Genomic DNA, 12,367 nt, shown 5'->3' on the forward strand with positions numbered 1-12,367 from the left:
ATGTTAGAAAAAAAACACATAAGCTTTAAAAATAGGTATCTATCAGATTTCAAACTGAGGAAAGACTTTCCAAAAAAACAGCGGGTCTCACGAAGTTCTGGCTGCCCCCTGTAAAACACTTCTGGGCGTTTACCTAGCCTCGGGTCAGTGCTTCACCGGTTTATTAGTCATGACTATTTTCTGTAACAAAGAGTAGGATGGCTCCCTCAGGATCACAGCAGACCCTAGGGGCACCAAAGTGTGGAGTGCGAGGCACCCGGGCCCTTCCTGGCTACACCAACCTGCTTCTGCTCATCATCGCTAACAGCTGAGACAGATGCTGACGTCTGCAGTGGTGGCGAGTTTAAGGACCACCTTCCACATCATACTTAAGGGTGGGGGAATTTCCTTACACAGAGTATCGAACCACAGAAACAATTTCCAGCAGTATGGTGTAATCTGAGCATCTTAGTAGATTCATCTGACTTCCTGCAGACCCACCCTAAGACTTCTGCAGTGAGGTCCATCCCTCCTTTGCTCACCACCCACCCGGCCTATGTCCACTGGGACTTAGCCCAAGGAGCACCAAGAGAAACCATCTTTAACTTCCTCAGGGCAGACGAGCCAGTTACTGTGAGAACTGATGTCTGTGTTGTGAAAGTGTAGGGCTGAGGGGTCTGTCTACTGTCCCACCATCCATGAAACATGGGCTATCCATGCTAGCCGTTTAGCGAAAGAGGGATCAAAACGGACTTACCCGAGGTCCGGGAATGCCCTGTTCACCAATCAGGCCTGGAGGACCGGTGGGACCAGGCGGACCCTGAAAAAGTAAGATGCCCAGGTAAGCGCCGCGTGGAGGTGACCCGCCACGACCACCACAGGGTCCACACAACGGGAGGTTACTCAGCACCGGAAGAAACGGCGCCCTAGCGCTGCCCACAGTGTGGCTAAACCTCAAAAACGTGACGTTAAGTGAAGGAAGCCAGATACAAAAGGCCACCTGGTAAATGCTTCCATGCATATAAAAGGTTCAGAAGATGCCAGTCCACCAAGACAGAAAGGGAATTGGTGGTTGCCAGGAGCTGGGGGGAGCGGCATGACTGCTTAATGGGCACAGTGTCTCCTTGAGGGGCAATAATCATGTTTTGAAACCTGATAGAGACGCTGCTTGGGCAACGCTGGGAATGCTCTCAAAATGGTCCTTCAAAAGATTAAATTTTTTGTTCAATTTTATAGAACTGTCACCTCAATTAAAAAAAATATATATGGTAAGACGTGGCTCAGTGGTAAAGAATCCGCCTGCCAATGCAGGAGATGCAAGAGACGCAGGTTTGATCCCTGGGTTGGGAAGATCCCCCGGAGGAGGAAATGGCAATCCACTCCAGTATTCTTGCCTGGAGAATCCCACGGACAGAGGAGCCTGGTGGGCCACAGTCCACGGGGTCCTAAGAGTCGGACACAACTTAACTACTAAACAGCAACAACGGCAAGCCATCTGGGGACGTGTCACAGAACACGCGGGCACGCCGGGGTACTGACCTGCGCGCCTCTGGCCCCCTGCTCTCCCACAGGGCCCTGCTGCCCAGGGCCGCCCTGGTTGCCCTGTGAGAGGAGAGAAGAGAAAGGGAGAGGTCAGCCACCGGTGCTCCGGTCACATCTGGAGGAGGGCGCAGGGAACCGTCCCAGCTGCTCCGGGGGGTCAGAAGTGACACCGCAGCTCCAGGGAAGGCATTGGACACACGGAGCCAGCTGTCACTTGGCACCCTTAGAATCGACTGTCCCTCTCATCTCACCTTTTCCTCAAGAAGACTTCCTGACATGAAGCTATTTCAGCCCACACCTGTCTCGCAGAGACAGCTGACAGGCAGAGCCACCAAGGCCAGTAAGCGGGTTCCCCGGCAGGAGACGCCGAGGACGCAGCCTTCTGCCTCTTTCCCATTCCCTTCTCCCCCACCCGCCGTTCCCACGGCCACTTTCATTTTGATAATCATTCTCACTGGGTCATCATGATTTTCCCAAGCCTTTGCAGAAAAGGCTAAATTCAAGGAGATGGTAGGAAAGCTGCTCTTGGAGCCACAAGCCTTGATGGCGAAAGAGAGAGTCCCTCTTAATTTCAGGGTGGGACGGGGGGCCAGCCCCTGGGAGCCCGCGGTGAGTTATGCAGTGATGACATCAAGGAGGCGGTGACGGAGAGGCTTTACCTTAGCTCCTGCTGGTCCCCTTCGGCCAAAGCCGCCCTGGGGAGAAACCACACAAACTGTGAAGGGGAGGCAGGGAGGCTGGGCACCTTCACCACACCCGCTGGGAGCCAGACGCTGTGCCTACCGGCCCGCAGGAAACTCTCACGAAGTAACACCTTCCCCACCCCACCCCCCGCCCCACCCTCCCCGAGGGAAAGCTGTGCTCCCACGCTGCCCTTGTCAATCATCTAAATGGAAGATTTGAGAAGGACTTCAGACCTGCCAAGCAAAACAAGGAGTCCTCAGGCTACGTGGCCCCAGCCAGTTTCAAGAAAACAGGAATGCCGACCTGACTATTTTTCTTGCATTTTCCTAACTGGAGGGAGAGGTAAGACGGCAATTATAATGGAAGGAAGCCCCAGACTCTCCACACTGTCCCGGCCAACTATAACACACACTCGGTTAAGTAAAGTGTCCGAAGTGCATGTGCATCGACTTAAAAGCCCGGCTGTCTCGGTTTGGGCTCAAGACTTGGCAGCATCTTCCCTGATGCTCCAGAAGCGAACCTTAGTTCAAATAAATGTGGGCGCGCTTGCGAGTACTCCAGTAAGTCCCACCTCGTGATTCCTTCCTCTTTGGTGGAAAGGTTTGGGGTGGGCACCCTTCCTGGATACCTCTTTGAGAGGTTAGGAGGTGGAATTCCAGAGCCTGTAATCAGCCAGCCTGTGACGGGCACGGCCCGTCTGCTTCCTCAACCCAAGAACCACGTCCACTGCCCCCCGTGGACCAGCCCAGTGATCTGGGGCCACCGCTCTGCTGTGACTCACTGCAATGGCAGCTTCTCTAGTGAAGACCTGGGCCTCCTTCTAGGGATGAAGTGTGGACGGGTGGGACAGGTGCAGCCAGGCCACGCCTCCACAGGGTAGCAATCTGCTCGCTCCTCACAGAGTCATCCCTGAGTATGACCAGAGGTCACCTGTGCTCGGGCCACATGGGACGGGAGGCAGCCCAGGGGAGGACATCTTTCATCTCAGCATGAGCCTCACTTGGGAGCTCCTAACAGAAGTCCCAACTTGACCGCACTGAACTCAAACCCTGAGTTTCTACCCATGCTTAGAATTACAACTGAATTCTATGCTCATCATGGAAACAAGTCTGGGCTCTGTTCACAAATCCGGACAGCACAACAGTGGAGTGTTTCCTCACTGCTTTCCATTGTGCAGATCAACAGTATTACTCAAAAATTATACTCGAGACTTTTAAGAGAGCAGTTTTCAAAATTTAAGTTTTCTTCCGAATGTTAAAAGTAAGGTGATGCCCATAGCATGTGATCTGCTTACAGGTAAGAGTCGTTTCTTTTTAAAGTCCCCGTCAGCACACACCCTCGGGTGATCCGCCTGCGGATCCCGCAGCGTGACTGCCCCAGGGACACGGCTGAGGGGGTCCAGGTCTCAACCCTCGCCACCACCGAACCCAGTGAGATGCTGAGCAAACACCTGTCTCGGGCACCCACCGGCACCCTAAACTGACCAAGGATTCACAAGCTTCTGGACCATCTTCTCCCAGCTAGGGGGTCCAAGCTCCATGGACCCCCCTGGGCCCTGGAAGCATTCAAATGGCTTCCCAGTGATCATCCATCCCCCTCTGACCTCAGCAATTCTTCAACAAGACAAAGACGAGGCAGTGAGCAGTCTGCAACAGGCATTTCTGAAATGTCTTGGAAAAGCAACTGCGAGAAGCATTTCACTGGAAAACTGGCTCTGGTTTCACTGCTTGACTTACAGCAGCGGAAGAGCAACAAACAATTACCAAACAAAATAAACATACTCCCCGTCTGCCTCCCTGCCCCTAATCCCCTCACTCTTTCTGTATTTCTGTTTGGATTTTTTAATTATTCAGTGGGATAAAGCCTGGCTGAATATTTGAAAGCAGCAAAGATATTACTTTTTAAAGTGTCTGTTTGGTCTGTTTTGGAGAACAGCATGGCAACCCACTCCAGTGGGAGAGTCTCTCTTGCTTGGAGAATCCCATGGACAGGAGGGCCTGGCAGGCTACAGTCCACAGGGTCCCAAAAAGACGGACAGGACTGAGTGACTTTATACTTTAATCTGTTTTGGGAGCAGGAGGGAAGCAGACTGGGAGTGGGTCAAGAGAAAATTATAATGACAAAGGATATGTAGAAGTAGCAACAGGTGGTTTCCAAAATCCCTTAATTCCCCCAATAAAAAGTTGCTCAGTAGCCCCAGTAGGAAGTCTGGCAGAGTTAGGTAAATACTGCAAAGCCCCCCGCTAAGCCCCAAGAGACACTCACGCTTTTCCCGGGTTCTCCAGGCCCTCCAGGCACCCCGTCTCTCCCAGGGAGACCCTGGCGTGGGAAAGAAAACTGATGTAAGATTCTCTGCAAAGAAGAAAGTGTAACTCAAATTCTGCCCAAGTCGCCGGGGGACGGGGATGCATACAGAGCGGGCTGGTCGCCCACACCGGGGTGCCTCAGACACAGGTGCCCTCTGCCCCCCACGAGGCTTTGGCTTGACTTTCTGGAAACATCTAGGAGGCACCAACTCTGCCAAGAAGAAGCCCCTCTTGGGAGAGGCCATTTGGGTTCCCCTCAGAGACCCCCTCTCAAGCTGGCTTCTGGCTTCTGCTCCCGACCTCAACCCTGTGCACCCACAGCCTCAAGGCCCCTGTCCACGGCCCCCAGGGCTGGCGATGACCCAGTGCGAGGCCAGTCCCCCAGGCCCGCAGCGCAGGGAGGGTCTAAGTGTGCAGAGCACTGTACCATGGGGCCGATGTCTCCGGTTTCTCCTTTGGCTCCTCTCTGCTGGCTGTCCTGTCCTGAATTGCCCTGAAAGGAGCACAGGTGGGCAATAAGTCACATGTGCACTCTATATGCACATATAGAAAGCCACTGCTGCAGGGGGCCTGGGACCAGGAAAATAGCAGCAACGCCTGCAACCCAGGCACTTCAGCCGCATCCTGTTTCAGTAATGCCCACCCCACCCAACAGAGCTTGTGGGGTCAGCAATCGCTCTGAGCCCCAAACGGGGTCGGGGGTGATGGCTCTCCCTTCCTGTTCCTTCTCCCGGGGAGGACGGTAGCCAGGCTCACACATGCCTCGTCCTGTCAGGACCCCAAGAGGCTGGCCGAGTAGTGGTCACTTGCTGACTGGTTTTATAGCCCCATAAAACAGGAAAGCTATAAACTCTCCTCTTTCTCCAACCCAAACTTGAAGAGTCCCGAGACCACACTTTAGGGAAGCTTCTTTGGTCTTAATAGGAGAGGCTTTGCAAAGAATTATTTTGCAGTCAGAGAGCAGAGACATCTCCAGCCACCCCAAAATTCTAAGAAAAGGACAAACCACGTATTTCGCCAGCATACTTTAAAGCAATTTCAACAGTGAAATCCTTACTTTCAACCCACTTCTCCCCACACCCCCTTTCCCCAGACTCAAATCTTGTATCAGTGATGAAGAGTTAGTTCCCCTTACCGGGTCGCCTCTGATCCCGACATCACCTCTCTCGCCTTTATCTCCTTTGGGTCCTTTGTCACCCTAAATAAAAACCACAAGCAGAGCCTGAGAATTAGTCTCACATTTTCATCTCACCCTCAAAATGGCATTCTTCCCATCACAAATCTTAAACTGAACAGTGTTCCAGCATTTACCATTTACTCATTTGCCACAAAGGGAAAACTACCTCCAAGCATTTCAGGTAACCCACAGGTACTTATGGGGACCCACACTGTACCAGGCGCTGGGGATTTATTTCAACAAAACACACTCAGGTCTCGCCCCATGGGACATACTTTCCAAACAAGAAAAGACAACATAAGCATGTCATGACTGACAGGGGACCTAGGAGATGCCAAGAACACACCCCAAGAGGAGGTCAAGGAAGGCTGCCCAGAGGAAGCATTCTTATGCACAAGTAAAAGAAATCATCGCTGAGTGAAATGTTTGTCGCTTTTCCAGGACAGCCACACTACAGACATATGCTTACCCTCCTTCCTGGACTCCCTTTCTCTCCAGAAGTACCGGGCAGTCCTTTGTCACCCTGCCAAAGACAACAATAAAATGTCACTCCTGGCGCAATGTCTACCGTAGACTGATGGATTAGTCACCGGGATCTTCCGGCCCAAGCGCAGTTTGGACTTAAGAGTGGAAACTCGCTTACATCTTCACCATCAAGACCGTCCAGTCCAATCTCTCCTAATTCACCCTGTCAAGAGACAAGATGCATGAGTGAGTGCAAAATCTGGCAGAATACTGGGAAAGTTTTAAATATACAAAGAAAACCAGGCTGAAGTACCTTCTCTCCCGGGAATCCACGAGAGCCCTGGAAAGGAAGGGAAGAAGGAATATGAGCTCCTTCCTGGAGGCTGGAGAGGGTAGGCCAGAGTAGGCTAAGGGCTGCCCCCTCCCCGTCCCCAGCATGAAGGGCGGGGTCTAAAATTTCAGTGTTAGAGATTCATCTGTTTGGATAACTTTCTCTCCATCACAAGGGGACCATAATGCTAACCTGCCTGGACCTGAGCACGTGGGTGTTGTTGGCCTCCTTGGGAGCAGGGGGCCGCAGGCCAGGGGCAGGGGCTCCGAGGAGGCCCCTTCGTAGCACCAAGTGTGGGGGCTGGTCCCTTGACATTGGCTCCCAAACTCCAGCAGATGGAGGAGGATATTCATCCGCCCTTGATTCAAGTATCTCACACGCAGGAACTTCCAGCGTGAGAGTCCTCTCCCAATCTCCACCCCCCATTTCCCTCACCCCCGCCCCCCAGGTCCGGGGCTCTAAAGACTGGGCACTGGTCCTCTCTCTGCCCAGCCCAGGGTCTCTCTGTGCTGGTCAGTGCCTGCTGGTCGCTTCACACTGCCACAGACAACTTGTCTCTCCAACCTCAGGCTCCCTTCCCAACTCTGCCTGTGCTCCTGAGCCCGCCAGGCCCGGGGCCCCCTCCATGAGAGGCCACTGGCTGCCCAGTGCTAAGCAGAGAAGCCAGGCGGGCATCCCCCTCACCCAGGAGGCGCTGGGAGGAGCTGTCTCCCTTCTGCACACGTGCAGGGCTGCAGGGGTCCCCTCCCCACACTGAGGGGCACCCACACTCTACCTTGACTCCTCTCTGCCCGGGGCAGCCCTGGAAACCTTGAGTGCCGTTCACGCCAGGAGGACCGCGCTCACCCTGCGGGGAGACAGAAAGGGGTTCTGCAGGTTGGAACTTCTCGGCGTGTGCGTCCACTGAGCGGGCATCCCCGAGGAGGGCCTGCACTAGCGGGGCTGATGGGTGATGTGCCAGGCGGGCTCCAGCCTCCCTGCACTGGGCCTGGAACCGGCAGGTCCCTGCCCCAGAGGGAGACGGACGGGGCAGTCAGCAGCACAGGGCAGCTCCTTGTGGGTAGAGTATGAGCAGGCCTGGGTACTGGGTCTGGTGAGGACTGGGCCCCATGGAGGACCCTCAGGCTGGCTGCTCCTCAGTGTGGTCCCTGGTTTCAGCTCTCCAGTGAGGTCCAGGCCCAGCGCTGACACCCGGCTCTTCCGATGGGAACTTTGTGGCTTCCAGTCCTTCCAGACCTTTGTCCTTCCTGGAAGGACCTTCCAGTCCTCCCACTGGGGCTCTCTATCCCCACCAGGAGCTCTCTATCCCCACCCCAGACCTCTCTATCCCCACCAGGAGCTCTCTATCTCCATCCGAAGGCTGGGCCTTGTCGGTTCTCAAAACCTCTCAAGTCACTTCTGAGTCAGGTTCTCTGCTTCCCAAAGGCCCTGCTGAAGATTCCACCCACCCCCACTGGAAGCCTTGGCTCCTGAAAACCCAATCGCCCTCGGGGAGACTCCTCTCAAAAGGTGTCACCCCTAAAATCCTGCCTAGGTTTCCCCTGCACCCCACTCCAGCCCCCTCTCCTCTCGGCTGGGTATCTGAATTTGGTAGATGCTGGGTTTGGCATTCCCGGTGGCCCTCTGACTCCGAAGCCACTCCGTCCCTCTTCTGAGATGGAACAAGTAAAGACTTGCACTTCATACCCACATGCATCAGACCAGTTCCCATAGCACAGAACTCTGAGTCGAGTTGTTAAGACAGATAGGAATTCATGATTTTCCCAGTGGAAAAGAATGGAAATGAAACAGATGAGGAACTCCACAATTCAGTTCCAACATGTAAGGAACAAGGAGGGCATAAAGACTTAAGGAAGAAAGCAACGTTGACTTACAGGTCCACCTTCATCACCGGGATAACCTCGGTAGCCATCTTCTCCAGGAATACCCTAGAACAAAGCCATCAGTTCCTGGGTTAAGAGCTGTGGTTTTCTTTGTTTCCTACTTAAGCATCTCCCTGATCCTCCTTCATGCAGTAGAGCCGTGTGTTAGGTGTCCCTTGAATGTGACAGCTTTCCACACATTATTTCAATGCAATTATTCCATCAGGATCTTTAAGGCTCTTGATCTACTGAGAAATACTGTGTGTTTCCTGTAACTTAGAAGCAAATGCAAAGAAATGTTGCTGACCATTGTAGTGAGGCTGCCAGTCAATGTTGCCACTGGTCTCAACATGGTTTTATAAATTAAAGAAACAGTGCAGAACTGAACCCAGTGGAACGGGAGGCAGGAGCAGACACGGGGAAGGGTCTGCCCCTCAGGCTCCCTGTCCTACCACACAGCTATCCCTACTCCTTCCTCTCCATCTCCCCACCATGACAGTGGAGAAATCTCTCAGCCAGAGCAGCGCCAGCTCTGAAGCTAATCTCAGGTGAAAAAGAGGGTAAAGGCACCTACCTTTGGCCCGATGCTGCCTATGGGCCCTCGGTCCCCTCTTTGTCCAGAGCATTTGCAGGGGATCCCACAGCAGGCTTTCTCGGCGATGTTGTCCTACCGAGACAAAAGGCAAAGTTCACCCCTCAGTAAATGCCTAGGAAGAAAGCAGAAGTCTGAGGAATGTGGCATTCACAGCAGATGACATCACTCCCCGTGGCATTTCCTCGAAGACTCAGCCATCAGCAGGCTACTGGATGTCACACACAGAGTCTGAGGAGCCACCATAATACCTCCTATTCATAAAGTCACCTAAGACTGGGCCTTACTTCTAAAGTTTCCAGCATAGATATTCAAGCTTCAGTTGCCAAGTATAACATAGATATTTTTAAGCTGCAAAAAGTAAAGCCTAACAAACCCTTGTAGACAGCCGGGATGGAAGGGGGTTTTAGAGCAGACCATGTGTCTTCCCCCAAGCCCTGGGCAGGGTCACAGAACACGGTACCTGCCTAGAGAGAAGGCCTGGGAGTGGCCATGTGGTGGGATCCCTGCCTGAGCCACGAGCACCCCACCTCTGGTCACCAAGGCCTCCAACATCCATCAGACACCCTGGACATCATGTGGGAAAGCCCATCCCAGGCCCTGGACTCATGTGGGAAAGCAGACACCCAAGAAACATTTCCACCTGCTGAACTCATGAGGGTCAATGCATTTGCTTGCAGTGAATTTCCTAGAATTTTCACGTGCTCCCAAGTCCCAAATTTGGCTACTAACCTCCTTCCACTCAAAAAAAAAAAAAAAACCCTAACCCCAGTCCTAAGAAGAAGGCAGGAGGGAAAGTGGGCAGACTCAGTGAATTCTGCAGTTCACTGCTGCCCCTGCCAAGAGTTGAACACTCAGGCCCACACCCCAAGTCCCCAGCTTCACCCCTAACCCAGGAGTTAAACCCACCAACTGAGAGGCTGAACTCAGGGGAATTAGGAAGCCTCGTGGTCTGTCCTCATTTGCAGCAAAGGAAACTAGAAGAGAAGGCAATAGAAGCCCCTCTCCCCCCAGAGACGATCTTTCTTTTCCTGCCTACTCTTGTTTTCCCTGTTTTCTACTTGGAGAGGGTCGACCTCAATGTTATGTCTTCTCAGCCATCTTATAAAGAGAAAAACGTCTCGTTAAAGGAGTAGAGGACACGCTAAGGCGACAGCTGCCTGGACACCCGTTTCCCAGGAGGCCACCTTTCCAGTCCTCGGAGAGCTCCCTTTGCAGGACTCGTGTGAGGGCAACAAAGCAGGTCCCTAGTGAATCAGATGAGTCCAACTGCCCACCCAGGAGTCTCTCCTCCACTTGCCTGGTGATAACGGACTGTATTATCCTGAGATGCCACCATTTGCGGCATCTACACCAGCGTGTACACAGACACACCAAACACTCACAAGCTGCTCGGCTAGCTCGTAGTCTAGGTCCAGCAGGTTCAGCCTCAGGGGCCGGTTGTACGTGAATCCTCGCCCGAACTCAAGGTGCATCAGCTGCTCCAAGTTGGCAACACGTTCAAGGCCCACCAAGATCAGAGCTCGGACACCTGCGGGCACAGAGCCACTTAAGACTGCTCACCTGGGCGCTCAAGGAACATGACGCTCTCCTCCCGCCTCTATTGGCTAAAGAAAACTTCAGTATAAAAATCTGGCTCTGTAGTGAGGTGGATGAACCTAGAGCCTGTTACACAGAGGGAAGTAAGTCACAAACAGTAAGACAGATATCATATATTAACACACATGTACGGGATCTAGAAAAATGGCCCTGATGAACCTATTTGCAGAGAAGGAATGGAGACACACAGGAGGAATGGACTTACAAACACAGCAAGGAATGGAGAGGGTGTGACGCAGGAGGTGTGAGAGAGTAGCATGGATACACACCCACTATCACGTGTAAAATAGATATTATTAACTAGTGGGAGGCCGCTGCATAACGCAGGGAGTCCCGCCTGGCACTCTGCGATGACCTAGGGGGGTGGATCGGGACGGAAAGGGAGGTCCAAGAGGGAGGGGATATATATATAACTATGACTGATCTCGTGCTATTGTACAGCAGAATCCTATTCAACACTGTAAAACAATTATCCTCCAATTAAAAATAATGAAACAAATAAATAAAAGTTGACCCTTCACTGAAATGCATGTAATCACACTATTAGCTGTTCCACAGAGTTGAAATACTAGAACTCTGGACTCTTCTGAGCAATTGTTTCCAAGATGTCAAAAAGTACACTGATGGATGTAACTATAGGAAATGACACTGTCATTTAAGACATACATAAATTCTCAGGTTCCAGTCCTACCTAACACAGATGTGCTGTGGGAAGAACTGAAATCCCACCCCTCCAAAATCAGATGACAAGAGCTTCTTCTCCATTACTCTGGAGAAGCAAGCTAATAAACCGAACATTCCTGAGCTAAGTCATGCTTCCACAAATTCTTCTTAGACCTCTGATGTTGGCACTTACTTTTTCGATCATCAGTGCTATCAAATTCCAAAGCAAATGATCAAATGGTACATCTGGTAACAGGTACCACTACAAACCAGTCACCTTAAATTTGGGAAGTATGCTTCCATCATTTCATGTTAACTTTGCTTAACAGGGCTTCCCTGGTGGGTCAGATGGGAAAGTGTCTGTCTGCAGTGCAGAAGACCCAGGTTCAATCCCTGGGTTGGAAAGATTCCCTAGAGAAGGAAATGGCAGCCCACCCCAGTACTTTTGCCTGGAAAATCCCACAGACAGAGGAGCCTGGTAGGCTACCGTCCATGGGGTCGCAAAGAGTCAGACACGACTGAGTGACTTCACTTTTCACTTTTGCTTAACATTATAGTATGTTTGAGCTGTGATAACTGCAAACCAAAAACACAGTAGATACTTTGGCTAGAAAAGTAATGCCTGATTTATATGATACAGCCAAATGAATCAAAACTTCATGTTCTTTTGCAAAAGCACCAAGCTTTCTAGATGTTGTACCATATGAATGAGCCTAGGACACCATGGGGTCTGTGTCAGGACTTGGTCTATGTAAGTGAGGGGTACTTGCTGGCTCATCCCATGGCTCCAGGCAGGTTAAAGAGGACCCAGATGCTGGACAGAGGTGTCCCCCAGGACAAGCCACTGCTCCAGAGGATCTGTTAGCGAACTCATTTCTCTCCAGCCTGGCAGTGCATCTGCCTCCCATTTAGAAAGCCCCAGAACCCACCTTCTTGTCGGAGTTCCTCTGATGCTCTTTGTAAATCAGCCAGATCCCCATCCACTCCATCCGTAAGATGAATGACCACCTGAAGATAAAAAGATGTGTGAAAACCCAGCTGAAATTAAAAAGAAACATCACAGACCCTTACAAGGAAGATTAGCCAGTTCAAATCCTTCACCTCATGGTGGAGGAAATTGGGGGCCAAGGTTGAAAAACAATTATCCCCTATTCACAGATCCTTGAT

General features: G+C 51.9%; 1 protein-coding gene across 8 annotated transcripts in view; it reads right to left on the reverse strand.

Moving 5' to 3' along the window:
• COL6A3 (collagen type VI alpha 3 chain) overlaps window positions 1–12,367 on the reverse strand; it is a 90,486-nt gene that overhangs the window by 30,689 nt on the left and 47,430 nt on the right. For all 8 annotated transcript variants that reach the window (XM_043876787.1, XM_043876790.1, XM_043876789.1 and 5 more), the window contains 14 exons: window positions 12,130–12,208; window positions 10,324–10,469; window positions 8,921–9,013; window positions 8,359–8,412; window positions 7,260–7,331; window positions 6,467–6,493; window positions 6,332–6,376; window positions 6,158–6,211; window positions 5,647–5,709; window positions 4,939–5,004; window positions 4,471–4,524; window positions 2,181–2,216; window positions 1,519–1,581; window positions 737–799 (listed from right to left, as the gene is read on the reverse strand). In XM_043876787.1, the coding sequence (XP_043732722.1) occupies window positions 737–799; window positions 1,519–1,581; window positions 2,181–2,216; window positions 4,471–4,524; window positions 4,939–5,004; window positions 5,647–5,709; window positions 6,158–6,211; window positions 6,332–6,376; window positions 6,467–6,493; window positions 7,260–7,331; window positions 8,359–8,412; window positions 8,921–9,013; window positions 10,324–10,469; window positions 12,130–12,208 (915 nt within the window). The remainder of the gene's footprint in view (window positions 1–736; window positions 800–1,518; window positions 1,582–2,180; window positions 2,217–4,470; window positions 4,525–4,938; window positions 5,005–5,646; window positions 5,710–6,157; window positions 6,212–6,331; window positions 6,377–6,466; window positions 6,494–7,259; window positions 7,332–8,358; window positions 8,413–8,920; window positions 9,014–10,323; window positions 10,470–12,129; window positions 12,209–12,367) is intronic.

Source organism: Cervus elaphus, chromosome 20 (assembly GCF_910594005.1).
Source record: "Cervus elaphus chromosome 20, mCerEla1.1, whole genome shotgun sequence".
NCBI classification, from domain to species: Eukaryota; Metazoa; Chordata; class Mammalia; order Artiodactyla; family Cervidae; genus Cervus; species Cervus elaphus.